The sequence below is a fragment of the Acanthopagrus latus genome, chromosome 12 (genome assembly GCF_904848185.1).
Source record: "Acanthopagrus latus isolate v.2019 chromosome 12, fAcaLat1.1, whole genome shotgun sequence".
NCBI lineage: Eukaryota > Metazoa > Chordata > Actinopteri > Spariformes > Sparidae > Acanthopagrus > Acanthopagrus latus.
The window spans coordinates 1,914,503-1,934,948 of record NC_051050.1 but is presented as its reverse complement, the minus strand read 5'-3'; the positions used below and the strand labels follow the sequence as shown (position 1 = coordinate 1,934,948).

The following is a 20,446-nucleotide window of genomic DNA, read 5'->3' as shown; positions in this document are numbered from 1 at the left end:
ACTTTTAAGGCCTCAACAGGAAGAGAACTTTGGTCTCTACAGACCTCGCCAGAAAGCTGGTGGAGGGGGATCAGAGGGCCAGACAGGGGCCCAAAAGCCGCAAAACCACCATGGACATCACAGTCAGAGCTTCCAAGGATCCCATATTTATGAAAGCCAAGGACCTCACAGCCAGATGTTCCAGGAAAAGAACCAGGATTTCCATAATGCCCACATCCAGTTGAACCCTGGACTCAGGCCCCTATCCCCACCAGAGTGGAGGGACCCCTGCATAGCTGTTCAGTCCAGGGCTGACAGGAGAAGGTACAGTATGATTAGGGATGACTGTTGTGTGATATTTGAATCTTTCATTTTCAATGAACTCTCTACAACATTGGAATTTCCAGCCTCTGTTTCTGTCACTTAATGAACTTCCTTGGAGATGCAACAAGCAGCTTGTTAATGACAGTTACAAGTAATGTGTATAAGTTTGTTTGCCATCAAAAGGTCTGCTGAAGTGACTTTGTGGCCTGCTCAGTAGGGTTTGGGAGGTTTCTAGGTGAAGGAAACTCTTAACCCTTACTGGAATAGCTTAGGCTGTTGTTGGCCTGTTATGATCATAGCAACATTTGGTTGGAACAGTTCATTTCTATTCTGGTGGGCTTGATCTGGCTCAGACTTGGGCCAATTCTGATTTATTTGGTTTTCTCTTGACTAATATGTGACCATGGTATGGCCTGCTTGTGGCGCAGATCTTGCAAACAGGAGTCAACCACCTCATCAAACTTCAGCTGCTAACTGAACTAATCAAATTGGGGAGAATGTTGGTTTAATTAACATCATTCCACTGGGCTCGGCAACAGAAGAATCCAAACAACACAAACTCATATGTTATCAAATCAGACATTTTCCATCTAATGTCAGTGATGATGTCTTTTTCTTTTCTCACTTCCTGTCCCTCATTTCTTCTCCTCCTTCCATGCCTTAAGATCAATGGATCAGACCAGCATTCATTCAGAGGAGGCTGTGTCCTCCAGGCTCCCTCAGGGACAGGTGCCACCTACCAACTTAGCTGAATACCCTCAGCATCAGTCCCCACCCACATCATCCTCCAAGACCCCTTCCCGTCACCTCAGTGACTCAACAGCTCTGCAGTACCAGCACTGTGATGAGAGAGAGCTACACAAAGACAGAGAACACCCACTGACCCGTCTGGAGATCGCCCTCGCTGAGGTCCAACGATGCACCAGCCCCGATAGTGTTGTCTCTACCAGTAGCCATGGCAACAGCAGCCTGGGTGATGGTAGCCAGGGACCATCCCGCAGCCTCTCTGTCCTGGAGAAGGTCAGCCGTTTCGAGCGCCATGAACGCACTGGAAAGCAGCGCAGTCACAGCACCACCAACACACAAAGCAAAGCCGCCCATCTTAAGGTACCTCAAAACTTAACTTGTTTCCTTTTGATGATTAAACAGAGAAAGATTTCAAAGCACGCAATGAGCGTCAATCACAGTTGTGCATTAAAAGCACCAACTAAAATAGATGTTTAGTTGTATGCATATTTCGACTCTTCCAAACTTATCTCCCACATTTCTTTTTTCTAAATTCAATGCTTTATGTTTTCTGATTTTAAATCAGACCTCTGAGAAAAGCTGCAGCCCTGCCTGTGGAGCAGATGACCTCAGAAACATGCTGGAGAGAAGCACCAATGGGACCAAAGCCCACAGAACTCTGAGCTTCAGAGGAGGAAGCAGCAGCGAACACATCAAATACAGGTAAGCAAACAGCATGGTATTTGCTCCATGTATTGCAAAATCCGCGGGAGTCCTTTTAGATTTGCTAGAGTTTAACTGAATCACCTTTACTGGACATATAAAGGCTGTTAAATCTCTGTGTGGTGGACAGGCACACAGCTGATCCCAGTTCAGCCCTCCAGAGGAGCCGCAGCAGCTTACAGCTGGGAGAACCCAGGGAGGGTGACAGCAGCAAAGACTTAAGACAGGACATTCAAGAGATACTGGGCTCCATGCAGAACACATCCTTCAACGGGCCAGAGTCCCACTGCAGGTCAGACTCTTCAGATAGGCCTCAGCAGGTCAGCATCATTCAAACAGGTCAGAGTATTCCAACAGAGAGGAGTCTGGTCAGGGACCTCGTACAAGTTATATTTCTTTTCTTCAGGTCAGAGTCTTCCAGTAGGTTAATGACTTTCAATAAAGGCAGAGTCAGGTCACCATCTTCCAAGTCCAGAGTATTTTCCATGGCTAGAGTCTGCCAATAAGGCAGAGTCCCTCAACAGGTCACGGTGCTTCAGCAGGTCGCAGTCCTTCCAACAGGTCAGAGTATTCAACATGTCACAGCCTTCCAAAAAGTCAGTATCAGGTCTGTGCTTCCAACAAGTTAGAGACCTTTTGCAGGTTAGAGTCAGGTCACAGTCCGAAATGGTCATAGTTTGACCACAATACACCGAGTCCTCCAACAGGTCAGTGTCATGAGTGTTTCTGAGCTGCCCTCAAGTGTTTGATACTTTTCTCCAATCAGGTCTTACAGAGACTCTTTGAAAGATGCCCAGTCTAAGGTCCTGCGGTCCACCTCCTTCAGACGAAGAGACCTCAGTTCCTCAGTCTCCCCGCCATCTCCTGCAGCTTCTCCTCCCGTCTCCTCCTCCAGCAGCCCTCAGCATCCATCCGTCCCTGCCAAGCAGCAATCCCAGGAGAAAAAGGGGCCAAAAACCATGCCCAAACCACAGGGTATCCTCATCACACCACAGTCACCACCACTGTTCATATCCCCTCACACCCCAAAGGAGCGACATGCAGTCAGCCCGGATATTCGAGGTCCGAGCCCCCCAGCCCTGCCCAGTGTCCCACCAGTTGGACCACCTGCTCTGATTCGGATCTGCGGCCGTAAGCGTCTAGCAGCAGACCAGAAGAAGCGCTCATACTCAGAGCCGGAGAATTTGAACGAGGTCGGGGTTGCGGATGCTGAGACTGCTGCCCTCTTCAGGCGCGGAGGAGGTGAACAAAATCTTTCTAAATATCTACCATATATCCCCGGTAATTAAGTAAGTAATACAAATGTCACAATGGTATAGTGATCAAATTCACTAGTGTTGCATAGAGGTTCTTGAATTCACAGACAAACACTCAAAACTAAACAAAAAAAGACATCTAATACATTTTGACATGTTAGAAGTTACTATAGACAAAAACAAAACATGGAAAGGCAACAGACAACTTAAACAATACTATTGTATTTCTGGCCACTTAGCTAGCTTTATGTTATACCAATAATGACATCAAATGCAGTTTCATGAGAGGAGTTTATGAAACGCTGACGTTGTCAATCAACATTTAAGATTTCATCACTGGATTTAGCAGACAAGACAAGAGAGGTACAAACTCTGCTGTTTAAAAATCAGTTTTTGGGTTACTGCCAAATGTTTAGTTTGTTTCTACAAATTCCTTAGAGATGACATCACCAGCAAGGTAGCTGTAGTGTTAGCACGATGCTTGATAACAAGCTTAGTTTTTTTTAAATCTATCCATCTGAGAAGCATGGCATATTTTGTTAAACAAAAATGTGATTATACAGTATATCATATTTACTTTTTTACATATTTATTATATTGAATATCGACAGTTCAGGCCACCATTCAGCATCTGGCTGGATACTGCTTCCCAAACTAAATTAGCTTGATAGAAATGTCAGTATTTGGCATCTGTTACAGCACATCAAAACATCTAGAGTCTGTTTGTGGCTTACCATGGGCTTTGACCCCGATCTCCCTGCCTGTCAGAGACCAGCGTCGCAGACCGGCGGAAGATGTTTGAACTTGCAGCCAGTGGCGTCACGGACGGGGCTCTGCAAAATGCCACGACAAGGCCCGACTTACGGCAGCTTCAGCACGATGCTCTGGCTGAGTATGTGGACAGGAAGAGAAGTGTGAAAAGATACAAGGAAGGACAGAGGAGTGGATCAAGGCCTCGAAGTGCTTATATACATCCAGAAAACAGCAACCATACAGGTTGGTGGAGGGAGGAAGGGATGAAAAAAGATGACCCAACAGATTGGAACAATCTGTTCCAATGTTCACTTTTTGTTTGTCCTGTTCTTTCTTCTCTCACGTCCTCCTCTCCAGTATCCTACTGTCACTCAGACACCCTCAGCCTCTCCTCCGCCTCCAGCCTGCTCTCCCTCCAGGAATCGGGCACAGAGAGAAGCTTCTCCTCTGAAGACAGGCGTCTCTGCTCCACCCTTCCTCCGGGAGCAGACCTGCGGAGTTTCCAGTCCAACCTCTTCTACCCAGGCAGGGTGACCACCCCAAGGCCTCCGGTGCAGCCACAGGCAAGGTGATCAAAACCAACACCAGCTGCATCAAACTATGTTTTTTTACCCATGCTAGTAATGTAGCTTTATTGTCAACCACATCAGTATGTCTGTTGGCTTGTTCGCTACCTCTGGCCAGCCTGAAATATGTCAACAAAGTGGAGTGGACATATATGGTACCCAGATGATGAATTTCACTGACATTGGTTAGCAGTTCAGCATGTCTAGTTTCTGTTTTTTCTTTTGGATTAAATGCCATTTTAGACAAACATGTGTACCTCAGAATAATTCTTGACATTTTAATTTACATTTAAAATTAAATGAAAGTATTACATTGTTATAACAATTTCATAACTCCTCTTCCTGGTTTCTACTCTCAGTGCTCCCTCTGGTCCACTTCTTGGGGTCCAGGCCCAGATCCTCTGGGATCTCGCCCCTGAAACAGGTCTCAGTAGACCGAGTCAGTCTTCCTGCACAGATCCAGGCCTGGTCCACCTGCAGGTTGCTGCAGATCCTCAACCCAACCTGCAACTGTCCAAGCAGCTCAATGGCGCTCTGCAGAGAGCTGGGTCAGCTCGTGGCTCCAGGAGGTCGGCTTCTGCTGAGGATCTCCTGGAGAGATCCGAGGAAAGACAAATGATTCCTCAACACCACCGCTCCCGCTCCTCTCCCACACGAGAAACACTGAACCAGGTAACACACTGTACGGTGTTTTAGTGACTAATACATTTTCAAAGCCGTGGATCTTAAACTGAACCAAATGTACAGTATATCAGCCTTGGAGACAGAAAGAAAATCAAGGTGTGGTTTTATTTGGCCAGAGCTCCCAACCTCCGTTTACACATGTAGCCCCTTCACACTGGTCAAAAAATCCACGAAACAACTAGCAACTTAGTTTTGTCTTCAATATGAATGGGTACAAGCGTCAATCATTTCTAGGTCATGTGACTCTGCAGCAGCCATGGGGGGAACACATATGCAATTAATTGCCTATTTCTAGAGGGTTTACCTGCATTTCAAACACTTGCATATATGTGCTAATTTAGGTGTAAAAATGGTTATATGGTGTTGATGTACATGAGTGACAGCAAATTAGTATAATTGAAGAACTATCATGATGCTTTCACAGGATGAAGATATCAATATAAAATTGTCGAAAACAAGTATGAAAAAAGCCAAATTGTTTGCCATCCATTTGGATTCTAAATTAAGTAAGTCAACAACTTGAATAGGCTTCCGAGAAATCCTATAATCGTGGCCCTCTTGGCATTACCAACTATTTGACAACATTTAGCCATTAATGGACATTTGGGCCTGAGTCACACAGGAAATACCCAGAATCCTCAGAATTTCCTGTGAGGTGCCAGAGAGCCGGAGAGGGTGGCTGGGCGCTGTCCGATGTGGATGATGGCAAAGATAACACACACACACACGTATACATACGTGATACACACATCTACAGAGTTCTTAAAGGAATGCAGTAAAGAGTGAATTTGTCTTTTATCTCAGGCAGTGATCAGAGCAGCCTGTGTCACATAAACATCATTAGAGTTCAGACAGACAAACAGACACTCTGTCCTCTTACTTTAAACAATAGATTTGTCTGCAGGGTGGTGGCTGTCCTGCCACGTTGGATTTGTTAATTGAAGCAGATGACGAATAATTTGAAATGTCCCTGAACTCTTGCACCAGCACCAACAATTTTCTACACAGCATAAAAACACAACTCTCTTGTTGTCTTTTAATGCACCTGATTGATGTAACACTGTGTGTGGTATTTGATGGATGGGAAAGTTTCTTCTTAAACATACAGTATGTTTAATCAAAGGCTCTCACAGAGACATGTTAAAGTTTGTGGTGGAGAGCTGTAACTCAGCTGAGTGGAGAAGCAGTAGACATAAGGCCTGTGTTGTGGGGTTTTTTGTGATGATGTCTGTGGTCAGACATGTGATTGCTGATGCACCGTTTGGATTTATTTTTGGAACTAGGTCAGAGACACAGAAACAGGAATACAATTTTTTTTGGCAAGAATGCCAATTAGTATATTTCCCCAAATGTCAAACAAATACTTTTAAAAACTAACAAACAAGACTTGACTTGATCTTGTTGATTGTTGCTTCTGTTAATGACATCTCTGACTAAATCACAGTGTTATCTAAATATCAATGCTGATCATTTTTTTCTTGAAGCATTCACATTTAGATTCATTCATTCATTTTCACCACACTGAGTCAAATAGTTGTTTTGATGTGTAGCATAAATATATATATATATATATATATATATATATATATATATATATATATATATATATATATATATATATATATATATAGATATATATATATATAAAGCATACCTGCTTTAGTGATATATTTGTGTTGAAATAAGTGTCAAATACTGTAGCCCTATATTCCAACAGTAATCACTGTTTTGGAGTGTTCTCTCACGCAGTAACAAAGAAAATACATTTTCTAATATTCCAGCCCAATTTATCCAATCAGGACAGAGAACTCCATAACAGGCTGTATTTTCTGCTCATGAACACACAGAGAGCAGAATCCTCAAGTCCTCAAATCCTCAAAAACAAACCTAAAAGACTTAGATATGTCTGTGTCTATTTCAGGACATCTCTAAAGGTGACATCAGGATGTTTGGTGTCTTCATCTCTGAACCTGGACGTCACTCTCTGGCTGGGGACAGGTATGTTACATCTGCTATCAGACCATACGATCATGTGGCCAAAGAGCCGTTGTGGAACTCCCAGACATGTTTTTTTCACCTCTCATCTCATTTATTACACCTCTCAGTTCAGTTCAGTAAACTTAATTAGCACACGCTGCATATTATGCATATTTTGTTTTAATGCTTCCATGCCAGCGTTAACCAAAGGCACTGTGTTTTCTGGTAGTCCTTCGGTTTTGTCCATATCTAAACAACAAATATCAACTTGGACTCGTGGATAAACCGATTAGATTTTGGTGGGTAAAGGTCAAAGGCCAAGGTCACTGTGACCTCAAGGCATCCCATTCTCAGTAACACAGACAGCACATTTCTTTAAACTTGGCCCAAACATCTACTTGGACTCAAGTCAAGACTCAAGTGGTAAAACACAATTTTTGCCATTACCCAACAATTCATATAAGTTTGACAGTAGTTTAGGCAAATGTGTAACAGGATAATGAATTTATCATTATTAGTGTTATTATCCAGAAAGTCATTGGTTAGCTTCACCATGACATTATGATATTCTGCTGCTATTCTGGCCACTGTTCAACACCAGAACTCAGCAACAGCAGAGTTTTACTAGTTTGAGCAAAGTATAAAACTGCTGTTTGTTTTCTGCTGGAAAATACCAATATTTTTTACTTTTCCATAATTGGCTGTTGACAGTAAGCCGGAGTGTGTGTGTGTGTGTGTGTGTGTGTGTGTGTGTGTGTGTGTGTGTGTGTGTGTGTGTGTGTGCTTTAAGCTCTTTGCTATTTTAAAACCAACTGTGGCTTATGAGTCCATGTGCCCCACTGCTGGCATCACAATGTGAGAGAGGGAAGGAGAGAGGGGAGAACAGGGAGTAAGGAATGAGGAGAAAGGATGAAAGGGAAAGAATGTGATGAACAAAGGATGTGAAACATAGGAGGTAAAAAGAGAAGTGCGAGGGTGGAGTAATGGGAAGGACAGCTGAAGGAAAGTAAAGGAGATAAGAGGTAAAAAGATGGAGGAGAAGGAATTGAAAGGGAGTCTATGGAGAGGGGAGGAAGAAAAGTGGAAAGGAAAAAAGGAGAGAAGAAGCTAAAAGCAAGGAGGAAGTAAAGATGGAAGCAGGATGAGGAGGAATGAGGAAAAGAACAGGAAGAGACGAGGTACAGGAAGAGAATAAAAAGACAGAGAAAGAAGGGAGGGAAGGTTAGGAAGGAGAAGGAAAGGGAGAGGGTGAAAGGAGAGGACATAATGGATTGAGTTTACAGGAGGCAAGAAAATCATTTGGTCTGGGTCACAGTTTCACAGATTTCATGAAATATCTTCAGTTCAATTAAATTCGATGCAGCTTTACAGCAGACTCTCTGAAAGCTCCTGGGGAGGAAGGAGGGAGTATTCCTTGGTATCAAAGTAGGAGAAGAGGGAAGAGTTGGCAGTTAAAGATAGGTGAGAGGTGATCGAGAGGCGAGGAGGAGGAGGAGGAGGAGGAGGAGGAGGGAGGAAGTTAAGAAAAGAGATTAAGGAGTCAAGGGTTTACTAACGGGAAAAAAAGGAGAAAACGCTGAGATGAGTGAAAGAGTTCAAAAGAGGCTAGTGCGAAGAGAAATAAAGGCGAGGAGTTAAAGGAGGGATGAACTGAGGAATTTAAGGACGCAGAGAAAACTCCCTGGCACTGAGACTCACTCCAGTCCTCAGGGATTTATTGTTTTAAAACTCAAAAATATGTTTGCTCCCAAAATATGAAGGTCATAGGTCAGTTGGGGAATTCTGTGCATGTGTTTACACAGATCTGTCTGGTGTCTCAATATAACCGGGAACATGAATGCAGCTCTACTGAGAACTGAAGCTTCTTCTCAGTGTAATGCAAATGCAGAGCCCTGACTTAGACCAAACATTCTTATGATCTGTTGACATGTTCCTCTCCTTTTTAAATTCTTTTTCTGTTTGTCTCTCTTTCAGACCTGCAGATATCCAGTCATCAGGGGGCCTCGTCTGTGTCCAACACTCCCAGGATAGTCCCAACACCGCTGTGCTTGCAGGATCCTCACATGGTACGCAAAATAAACAAAGCCTCAACACATAGTTGTCAAACCTGTGGATTTCTCTCAGCTCCTTCTAAAGAAATCTGGCTTGATCTGGCTTTTTCATTTTATTGATCATCAGCTGCAGATGATAGGAGCAAAAGTTAATGTTGTTCAGGAGCTGTACCTATGGTAGTGAATTATGAGCTGACTATTGCCAGTGTCACTTGTGCTGTCAGCAGCATCTGATGATTAGCATCCACTATATTCCACTGTTCTGTGGCTCCCCTTTGAATCCTCTCTCTTCCTTCACTTCTTGATCCTAGACGTGGGCTCCTCCCACACTTCCGTCACTCGTAGGGAGAGACTGAAGAATAGTGAGCGGCAGCGAACCAGCAGTACCTCTACCTTGGCAGCCTCTGTTGGCCTGCCCTGCCCCTTCTCCCCATCTGGGGCTCAGGATGGAGGTAGCACTGAGTGGCATGCAAGTGAGAGGCTGAGCCAGGCGAACTTGGATGCCATCACCTTCCCCGGCATCCCAGGGGATGGAGGGAACACTACTGGCTACAATGAAACCCTGTTGGCGCGCAGACAGATGGTACACAGTTTGAGTGATGCCAGCATAATAGAAGACACTGCAAAGGACATCTATAGAGAGAGAGCCTCCAGTTTAGAGGTGAGAGGAGGGCATCGGGCAGAAAACACCAGAATAGTTTCATCCCCAACAAACCGGAAGGGCAGTGGGAGCTTTGCGCCGTCTCCTCCTGCATCCTCCCATCCGTCCATTCACCAGCACCTGTCCTCACTGCGAATCTCTGAGTCCAGCATCATCAGCCCCACTGACCAGGAGCAGCCACTAGAAGCAGGCGTACTGCAGGACTTTGATGAGGTCTTTTACCAAAATCCTGCCCCTCTGTCACCTCCTACGCCATTCCAAGAGACAAGCATAATTGAAGAGTTCCCTCCCCCTCCTCCTCCCCTCGAGCTGGAGCAGGAAGCTGGACAACCCACTGTTGGAAGGTTTGCTGCACAAGATGTTCATATTTCAAATATTATCACTATCACTGAAACAACTCCATCATTGCGAACAGGAAGTCATTGCTCCACTCACCTCCAATGTCCCTATCTTCCTCCATTGTTCATCCACCTGTGTCTAGCCTTCCTTCCCCTGACGCCACAGCCTTCCACTCTGTTCCCACTTCCTCTGCAACCGATAATGGCCTAGGTCTGGAGTACCAGCCCCTGCCCAAGAGAGAACAGACATCTGAGGAGCTGCGAGTGGAGGCACTGGCCAGGCAGCTGGTGAGTACCTGAAGTCGGGAGTTCCCTTTAATAAAGTAGCAACTAAAGTTTACCTTGGTCATTGAACCTTAGTAATTCAGACTTTGCCCTCATTAAACTGAAACGCTCGCCAAAAAGCAATTGAGGCTTTATTTGTGATTGAAAATGAGTCAAACCTTCGTGTAAATGCATAAATACGACGAAAGAGGCACTTTTAAGCTTTAGTGTAGTTTTGGTTTCAGGAAAGCTGATTTCCCATGGAGTGCTAGGGGCACTGGCATGCTAGCATCAAAATCGCTATATTTAAAACACTAAGAAGGCTCGACACAACATGAAATTTTACTCGTAGTATCACCAGGGTCTCTACACATTAACACGAGCATTGAGAACATTGTTTGTGTATACAGAGTTTGCTAAAAAGAAGGTTTTTGGACTACTCACTGTAGGAGCTGGATCTCCGCCGCGTCACCGTCATGGCAGACAAAAAGTGTCGATCCCTGAGTGCGATCTAACAAGAAGGCTTGAGGAGAGGTCCACCATTACTCTCCTGGCTGTTCTCAGTGCTCGTGTTCATGTGTAGAGACCCTGGTGATACCAGCAAAGTTTCATGTTGTGTCAAGTCTTCTTAGTGTTTTAAAAATAGTGGTTTTGATGCTAGCGTAAGAGTGCCCCTGCACCCCATTTAAAATTAGCTTGCCGGAAACCAAAACTAGGGTGAATCTTAAAAGTGCCTCTTTCGTCGTAATTATGCATTTACACGAAGATTTGACTCATATACATTCACAAATAAATCCTCGGTTTCTTTATGGCTAGAGTTTCACTTTAATTGTCTTACCCAGTACTGACTGTACCCTCGTTTCTGCACCCAGTTCTGACTTCTCCTTGATTCTCATAAATGTTGAGTTTTAACCGTGGCTTTGTTCTCACAACTAATCCTGACTATATCTTTGCCTCTGACCAATTTTTGTCCTCTAATTCTAATTCCATGTATCTAGTTCTCACCCTACCTTGATCAGTGTTGGTAATACTCACTCTACCTTTGTCGTCATACCGAGGGTTGGTGTTCTAAATACTTGTGATGCTACCTTTGTCAATGTTCACAGTTTTGAAACTACCAGTTATGAAACTACCTCAGACTTAGGTACCTGTCGTACCTAATTCTGACTCTGTTATCATCATAGTTAGCTCTGACTCTCCCTTTGTCTCTCTCTGCCTTTCTGATTGTACTTCAAACTAACTTTAATTATTTTGTTGTACTGTACCGTACCATAGTTTACTCTAGTCCAAGTACCAACTTCTGACTCTGTCTTTGTCATCATACCAAGTCCAAACTATACCTGTGTGACCGAACCCACTTCTGACTCCTCCTTTGTGGTTGTGTGTAGTTTGATTCTTCCTTTTTCCTTGTGCACAGGTGCAGCAGGACATCTCTCTGGCACCCCTCTTTGACATGTGGGGGGCCAAATCCACAATAGAACTTATGGAAGAGATATTTCCAAACAGCATATTGGTTGGTAAATCACCATGGCAGAACAGGGGCAGCAGCCGATTGGATGATAGGTAATTCTGGCATCATGTATTTTGGCTTATAACATATCAGGGATGTTTTAAAGCAGCAAGATGAGGTAATGTATCTAAATGTGGCAAAGGGCGCCCAGGCCGGGACTCTAACCCGGGGCCCCTGCAGTGAGGACAAAGCCTCTGCACATGGGACGCCCGCTCTACCAACTGAGCTAAACGGCCCCCAAGACCTTCATGTCGAGTGTGTTTATTTAACCATAAGACCAACACTGCAGAAAGTAACCAACTAATCCAACCGAACGATCAAAAGAACAGGATGAATTGTAAACCAGTATTTGCTGTTGTGCATGTTGTGATATCTTGAATGTGTTTTGGTTTGTTCGTGAACATAATGTTCAGGGAAGAAATTGTTTCTCTTTATAAAAAAAAAAGATTATTATTATTATTATTGTTAATTCAGAGGCCCCATTTCTCTGTTGTACATGGCCAGTCAACATTATATTTTTCACCTTTGACCTTGTTGAATCTTGTCCAGAAGCACCACTCTTTGTAATGTTGCACTCATGGGCAAATTTGATGAAGTTTTTCTCCAAGTTCTAAAGTTGGATAGTCATTGAAATGAATTAAGTATAGTAGTAGTAGAAAATAAAAGCAGAAATGGAGATAAAGCAAAATACAGTTCGGAGGCTTTGCTGCCAGGTCTTAATATATCTGGATAGCTAGGGACCTGTGCTGGAAGATAAAGTCCCCATTGTTAATCCCAACAAAACTCTAATTGGTCGATTATTTCTTCATCTGTCATCACTGAAAACACACAGACTCTGTTTGAACTGCTGGAGGTTAGGCAGTGTGGGCATTGTCAACCAGGACAGGTGAGACCAGACAAACCTGATCAATGTTTCTCAACAGCAGCGTTTTCAACCACAGTGACTGTTTCATTAAACTTTGCTATGCGGACGGAAGATAGTACAAAAGAACTGTGGACAACATTATATGTCTGAGCTGTAACACCAGCTCATGTCAGTCTAAATCAATCATAAAGGAATCAGTGTCTACATGACTGAAGGGCTGAAGAGTCAGTTCAGAGAACAGATCTGACAGATCCCTTCCTGCTTCCTGAACAGCTGAACAATACTGCAGCCTAATGACCACAGTTGGTACTCTTTGTAGACTTCTATTGACCGGTGTTATTGGGCGTAAATGTAAACTTTTATTGTGAACTTCTTACAATAGAAGCTCCTCTTCTGTCTGTTACAATGTCAAGAACAGAAAGGTATCATTCAAATGAATAAACCTAAAAATTACAGATCTTGAGGAAACTTGAAAACCTGGCACTTGAAAAATGTGTTTTTTTAAATAGTGGTGTCCCCTCTTAGGATCCAAGATTGTGCCACTGATCCTGCTCAGAGCTCTGCAACATATCTAGGGAAGGATAACAATCTGGATGAGAAGGACCTCAACAGCAGGAAGGTAAACAAAGTCATTCTTATAAAACTTTTTACTGTTCTTCTTTCATTATTATTATTATTATTATTATTATCATAAATAATAATAACCCTACAGACCCTCGTGTACAGCAGCTGAACTGTGTGTGAGGTGCAGCCCACGCTTGGTACCTCCATATCATCCACTGCTTTTTACATATTCCTTACGCTGTCATCATGTAAAATGACGTGGACACGCTTCTTGTCTACTTCACACGTTCAGCATCTCCTCGGTTGCCTGTTTTACATGCTCTGCTGTATGAGACCCACCAAACTAACGTGCATACTGACATGTTGTAACTCGAAAGTGGAAGAAATGTAACGTAATGCCGAGATGGTAGGGAATACCGGGGATGTCGCTGTCTCGAGGATATTTTTCTTAACTTTTCGAAGTATCCGCGAGTGTTTGTTGCTTCGGTGTCTTTGCCTGTATTGCTTGAATGAACTGGTTGTATTCTTTGAGTGTTTGATTTTTATTTGCCATATCAAATGAATAGTAATAGATGCAGCCCCCGCGAAACGGTCGTATTGCAGATGTTACACGTCGCCTTTGGACTACTTTCGCTTTCTAATATCTATGTGATCCATCTATATCTATCTATATACCCTATGTTACCATTTGTGTCATATTTGATACATCAGTTTCTGAGACCTCTATCTTATCAACTTAATCAATCAACTTTCCTTAAAAACTTTCCTGATACATGTATTCTGCCCACTAGTGGATAATCATTCCACTGCAGGCAGTGGAAGGACTTTTTTTGGCTTCTTCAAGATGGCCGCTGTCATTAAATCGTTCACCCACTTTTGGCAGGAAAAGCTTTGCTAATTTTCAAGAAGTTACAGTAAAAATAACATTTATATTGTTGCTCATTTTTTCAAGTAAATATGTCCTGCATTGAATCAATGCATAATTACTTAATGATTCATTCTTTAAATTACAGTTAAACCAGGTTAAAAATGTGTGTATCAAATTCGATACTGCAGGTATATGTTTCTTTATCCCTGAATGGTCATGTGACACTTTGTGATGTAATCTACATCATGCCTACCACAATACAAACACAAACTATTTTGCAAGCGCTGCACCAGCGATCACTTCTCACATGTCTACTGTGAAGGTGTAAGGTGCATCTTTGCCTGAACAAGGACAGAAACCGTTTTTGTGCCGAGTGAAAGAAAGAGGCTGTGAAAAGTTTTACGTATAAAATAAATCAATGAGAGAAACTGCCTGAAATGTTCTATATTTTCAAAATGTTATTTGCATAATTTGTTTTGTATCTAAAATCAACATTGTTGTGAGCAAAAAGTTGCTAAAAATGCCCGATGTATCAAATGTGATAGAAAAAATATCTCATAAACAAAATGATATGGCAAATTTTTTTAACTGATTTTGTTAAAAGGTTTTATAAACATCTCAGTTCCCAAAAAATTAGAATTTTCTCACAATTTTTTGATGTGTCAGGCTTTATAGGGCTAAGTTATTTCTACACTGCAGACATTTTATCAGCCGGTTTGCCAGAGTAACGTTACGCACGCTTATTATTACTAAGTTGTGGTAGTAGTAGTAGTATAACATGGCCAGAGCAGAGACAGAAACACAACCAAATCAACAACAGATGAAAAGAACAGCAAAGTAGAAAAGAAAAGCAGAAAACGTCTAGATATTCTAGCTATGTAGACAATAACTTGTCTCTATCCCACCAAGATGTGTTGATTCTGTAGTTACAATTAAATTTTACAGCAGTAACGTGAAAGAAAACGTTTTTTTGTGTTTTCTCACCGTGTCTACCAGGTGGAGCTGTGTGAGGCTCTTCGGGGCAGCATTGCCGCTCTGCGACAGGAGAAGGAGGAGCTGTGTGAGGAGCAGAGACGCCACCAGGCGCTCGGGGCGAGCATCGAAGCACTGGTGCATGAACGGCTCAAAGCCAACGAGAGGGACAAGTACAGCATGTTCATCGGTACAACATCTGACTCTCACTGTACAAAAGAAATATCACAGACATTTGAGTAATATTCAGTGACCACAGTAGGAGCTGTAGTATTGTACCCGGAGTGCATCAGAATCTGAGACTTGGTTGTGTTTGCAGGAGACCTGGAGAAGATCGTGAACCTGCTGCTGTCTCTGTGCAGCCGGATGTCGAGGATCGACAGATGTCTGCTGGCTCTGGAGAGAGAGGAGCTGACGCAGGAGGACAAAGCCGAGGAGAGGGTGAGACAGGACAGGATTGGAATATCTTACAGGCTGGTTACTTGTCTTCACCTGCCAATCTGTAACTTATCTTCACAGAACTCATTCATTTAATTACTGCAGGTCATTTGTGCTCTCGATGCTATTACACAACATAACAATTTAAAAAAATATAAAAGCTATTGGAGCATTTTAGGCCAAAATTAAGAGGTCCATGTAAATACTCTAGAAGTACGATGGAGGGCCAAAGAGGAGAAATGATCTCATATCAATGAATAGAGTAGTTGAATCTGTCTGTTAATGTTGACTGAATCCTCATCAATGTGTGTCGATCACAAACTGACATGATGAATGAATCACAGTGTTGAAGATTCTTTGTGAATTCACATGTAAATTAAATATATTATTCATAAAGCTGCTAATCATTTATTACATAATTACATAACAAGAGTTATTGAATTTTGTATGGATGTTTTGTTTTATTGATATTATGTTTTGATCACTTTTACGTTTTTCAAAAAGAGTTGTCCTATTATGTCTTATCTGGGTCGCTTTGCTACATTGCTACCACTAGGTAGAGCTAAATTAACATGTATCTGATTTTCAAGTGCATGATGGGAAGAAACAGCTGACTGTTACTATTACTTTTATTGTAGTAATAGATCCATGACTGGTACTTCAAAGCAGACAAATCGTGTGTTTGGAATTAAGAATGTCATTAACATTTGTGATGTCAGTTGTTATTGTCACTACAAAAGAGTGTTATTAGACTGAAGTTGGAGTGTTGGTTTGTGATCAGAATGACATTAAGTTTGACTTAAGCGTGTTTGTTTGCATTTCATTCACTTAAGTAGCGTCTATGGTCAGATACATGTCAGGCTGAGAGAACGAGCCATGCCAGCAAGCCTCCTTTTCTTCCAACATCCTTAACACTCGAGGGAAATGTTATGTCCGTGTTGTCTTTCATTCCAACTGAAGGGTCATGCTGCTCTCTAAGCTAGGCTCATTTGTAAGGTAGCAATTACATGATATTTCAGACGGATTGTCAGGTTAAGACAGCTCTACAATGTCAGACATGGCCTTGTTTGCCCTGTTAATAATTAGTTTGGTTGCATATAAACCCAGCCTGGGAACCAAACAAATCTGCCAAGCTCATCTGTATTTGCTCTGGAAGATCACAACCACTTATTTAGTATGTGGCTGGTTTGAAAGGGTGACTGCCAGAGGAATGGTGTTTCTTTCTTTCCTTTTTTTGACAAAGGAGTGTCAGATGTCCAGATTTGGAAAGTCACAAGTCACGTGTTTTGACTGACTTTGATTGGTTATAAGTCTGTCCAGTGCTGTCCTGTCTACAGGTCCATGGAGAGTCATTAGCATTCATCCTCTGGGGAACATTAATGTCTACATAAATGTGCATTTTCCTTGTAGATGTTTTGACCTTGTATAGTAGCATTTCCTTCCACTGGGACATGTCAAAATGTCGGCAACTAAAAACACCTATTTTTCCAATCCATCCTAGAACCACAGTGCTGGGATTGTGTTGAATATGACATTTACAGTTGTAGTTTCCATTTGGATGTTAACATAAACAAGTATTATAATTGGTACTAAGTAAGATTCTGTTGAAACTGATGAATGTTATGCTGTCTCCTCCTCTTCAGGAGTCCCTCCTTCACAAGCGTTCTCTGCTCCTCAGTCAAACTGACGACGCTAGGGAGCTCAAGGAGAACTTGGACCGCCGGCAGCGGGTGGTCCACGCCATCCTGTCTGGTTACCTCACTGAACTGCAGCTCCAGGACTACCGCCACTTTGTCAGCACCAAACCCTCCCTTCTCATTCGCCAGCGGCACCTTGACAACCTCATACGGCAGGGGGAGGAGCAGCTGACTCGACTGGCTGAGAGCCTGCCACAGGAGCTCGCAGAGGCTCATGGTTGGTCCAAAACAAGTCCGTTCTCATTATCCAGTCCGGCCCTCTGCTCTGCTCTTCCTTTTCCACCGCTGCTTTCACCCTCTTTGATTCCAGGCCCCTCCCACTCAATCAGGTCCACCACTGTGACGTCTCTGTAATATCACTGACAGGCCACAGTTATGAGTGGCAGCGAAGGATGGGAAATAAAGAAGATATAACGGACTCCCTGAAAACTCAAGTGAAGGAGCGCTACGTGAAGGAAGTGGGCCTGATAAAGAATCTGGTCACACTAAGACAGGAACTGTTCACACTGAAGCAGGAACAACTATGCAGACTTTACACATGAAGAAGAAACACCTTTAATTTGCCTCATTTTATTCGCACTGACTGTACAATTCTCCCCTGCGCCCCCCAACATCAGAAGCCAGCACTGTGAAGACTAAACTGACTGTTGCCAACATTGCTGCTATCCTCTGCTCTGAAAGGTGATTTCAAACCCCATCAAGTTCAAAGTCAAATATCATTCAGAACAATTCCAGTGCATTTTTTCCTTCAATTTTTTGTCTTCAGTGTTGAACAAACCACCATAACAGATCAAAATCTGGGGGCTTTTTTTTTCTTCTCTTTTTTTTCAAAAAGAGGCGTCTGTAAAACGGTCATTTAAGCCTCACAGCCCCCACTAAATGACTTCTTTTACTGTCAGAATTTGGGCAATTTGATCCAATAAAATTTGGAGAGAAGAGTCGCCTGATTACATTTATCCCCATCCATGTTCGCTCACCGCTAAACTGGAGGTTAGTCGGCTTGCTCGGTGGAAGTCTGGAGTGTGCATATGTTACCCCAGCTGGACAGCCACCAGCACAATTAAAGTCTGATTCTGTGGGAAACACTGTCCACAAACCCTTTTTTCTAATGACAAGAGGTGAGCGGGCGTTTTGTCTCCCAAAGAAAAAATATTATCATCTTATCAACTGAATATAATTTTCTTACCTTGTTAAACCCTTCAGAGATTTGCACAGGACCTGCTCAGCTTTCGCACATGTACAGTCAGCCTAGGAAAGTAATGAACAACCAAAATCGGAGGGACTGTTTTTATTTTACTGCTACAAACAGAGATGATCACAAATAGTGCACCTGAAGGTTAACTGATCACTGTCATATAATACTGTTAAACTACTACTGTCACAAGTGTCTGAATGTCTGGAGCTCCTAGCCAGTTTTGGCAGCTTGACTACTGTTTGCAGCAAAATTTACACTGAATAATAAACATTGTTCCATTTACGCCTTTTAAAACTGATGTGATGAAACATTTGATGTCAAAAAATGAAAAAAGAATCCAAATATTTTCACAGAATAAAATGTTTGTGGATTTGATTTGGCCCAAAATGTATTATTTTTCTTCTTCTTGTTGTTGAGTTGAAAAGCCTTTTTGCTAGTGCCACAAAATCCCCCCTTGTTTAATTTTCATTATTTAATCTGTCAGTTATTAAGTCCACAAAATGTCAAGAATAACAATAAATGCCAAACTTTTAAATATCTAATTATGTTTAATTTATAATGAGAGGAAACACAGAAAGGAGGTTTTCAGTTGATAAATAATGTAAATAATGAATCAGCCGCTGTAATTGTCATCTAAGTAATGAAACTGACGAGCTGTTGTGATATGTTAAACACGTCAAACACTAGATGTTTGATCAGGCTGCTATGGTTGCAAACAGCTGCTGAAACCTCCCATACATGAAGGATTACAGACACACTATAATTTGACTTCAGTGGTTCTCCTTGTGGATATCTGTAAAATAAAACAATGTTGTTTAGTTAATTTTCTGATTAAGTGAGATCTCTGACAGCACTGAAACACTGATAGAAATTCAGCACTACTTCTAGTACTCTACATATCACACCTGTCATTTTTTTTAAAAAAAAAAGCAATAATATGTTGAGATTCTTTATGTAGTCACTGCCTAGAGCTTTAATTCAGTAAAAGCAGCTCTGTCTGTCATTGTCTCAATTATTGATGTCTGTCAAGGATGAAATGATGCACATTTGAATGTTGCTCATTTTCTTTAGTTCTAGAGGAATTGAAATCTACACAAGATGAAGCCTAAAACATGTTTTAAAGTAGCACTACAGTTGTTAAAATATGATGGAAGCTTTCTTTTCTGTATTTGAGGTCTCATGGCCAATCAGAGATAATCCTGATGACATCACTATGATACAATCAGGGTTATTTACAGACTTTGGAAGGCTCCTCTATAGACACTGTAGGCATTAATAACTCATTTCACAGGCTGACTAGTTCTGCTCACAAGGAGTGAACTGATCGACATTTGTAAAACTGGTTGGATGCCACTTAAATCATATTTAAACTATCCTCTTCATGTTGTCATTCTTGCTGATTTTTGTGTGTGTGTGCATAAAAAGATAACAGTGAAGGTCCTGTATGATGCTCAGTTTCAATTTCATATTTTATTTTGGGTGTCAAAAATGTTAACCCTAACCTTACAGAAGTGAGACAGCTCAGTTACTGTCACAGTTTCTGAATACTTTTTATGTGTATTTCTATGTTGATTGAACATTTTGTTACTTTCTACAATATAGGACCTTTAACTAAAGTTCTTGGTTGGCACAACCATGAAGTATGATGAAATCAGAAATTGAGCAACTTTGTCTTCAGATGAAGTGAAGTACAAGAAAAAAGTGTGCAGCACATATCATTCAAGAATTACAATGATGAAAGAGTCATAAATTAAAAACGAATGTAAATTGTTGCATTGCCATCTTTTCTCCTATTCTAAGTCACAGTCATGTAATATCACTCCTCATTATCACATATTTTCCTACTTTGGAGCAATCATTCTGTATGTCAGTGAAGGATCTGATTCATATTTGTTTTGAAAAAGATATTTAACAGTTTTTACCTAGTAGCAGTTGCTGTTTGGTTCCCCTTCACTTCAGTTCACCTGGGGACTCTGGGGAAATGGCATGACGAGTTTCAGTCTCACAGAATCAATATTTATTCTTTAATTAACAG

The 20,446-nt window shown here is 42.0% G+C and overlaps 1 protein-coding gene across 3 annotated transcripts in view; it reads left to right on the top strand.

Annotated features, from left to right (window-relative positions):
- shroom3 (shroom family member 3) overlaps window positions 1-20,181 on the top strand; it is a 74,397-nt gene extending 54,216 nt beyond the window's left edge. For all 3 annotated transcript variants that reach the window (XM_037117485.1, XM_037117484.1, XM_037117486.1), the window contains 17 exons: window positions 10-303; window positions 969-1,410; window positions 1,616-1,752; window positions 1,883-2,044; window positions 2,519-2,994; window positions 3,777-4,004; window positions 4,119-4,329; window positions 4,687-4,999; window positions 6,933-7,009; window positions 8,963-9,054; window positions 9,351-10,044; window positions 10,182-10,326; window positions 11,720-11,865; window positions 13,203-13,296; window positions 15,106-15,271; window positions 15,401-15,522; window positions 17,163-20,181. In XM_037117485.1, coding sequence (XP_036973380.1) covers window positions 10-303; window positions 969-1,410; window positions 1,616-1,752; window positions 1,883-2,044; window positions 2,519-2,994; window positions 3,777-4,004; window positions 4,119-4,329; window positions 4,687-4,999; window positions 6,933-7,009; window positions 8,963-9,054; window positions 9,351-10,044; window positions 10,182-10,326; window positions 11,720-11,865; window positions 13,203-13,296; window positions 15,106-15,271; window positions 15,401-15,522; window positions 17,163-17,570 — 4,207 coding nt within the window. In that variant the 3' untranslated portion in view covers window positions 17,571-20,181. The remainder of the gene's footprint in view (window positions 1-9; window positions 304-968; window positions 1,411-1,615; window positions 1,753-1,882; window positions 2,045-2,518; window positions 2,995-3,776; window positions 4,005-4,118; window positions 4,330-4,686; window positions 5,000-6,932; window positions 7,010-8,962; window positions 9,055-9,350; window positions 10,045-10,181; window positions 10,327-11,719; window positions 11,866-13,202; window positions 13,297-15,105; window positions 15,272-15,400; window positions 15,523-17,162) is intronic.
- The last annotated feature ends 265 nt before the right edge of the window (window positions 20,182-20,446 follow it).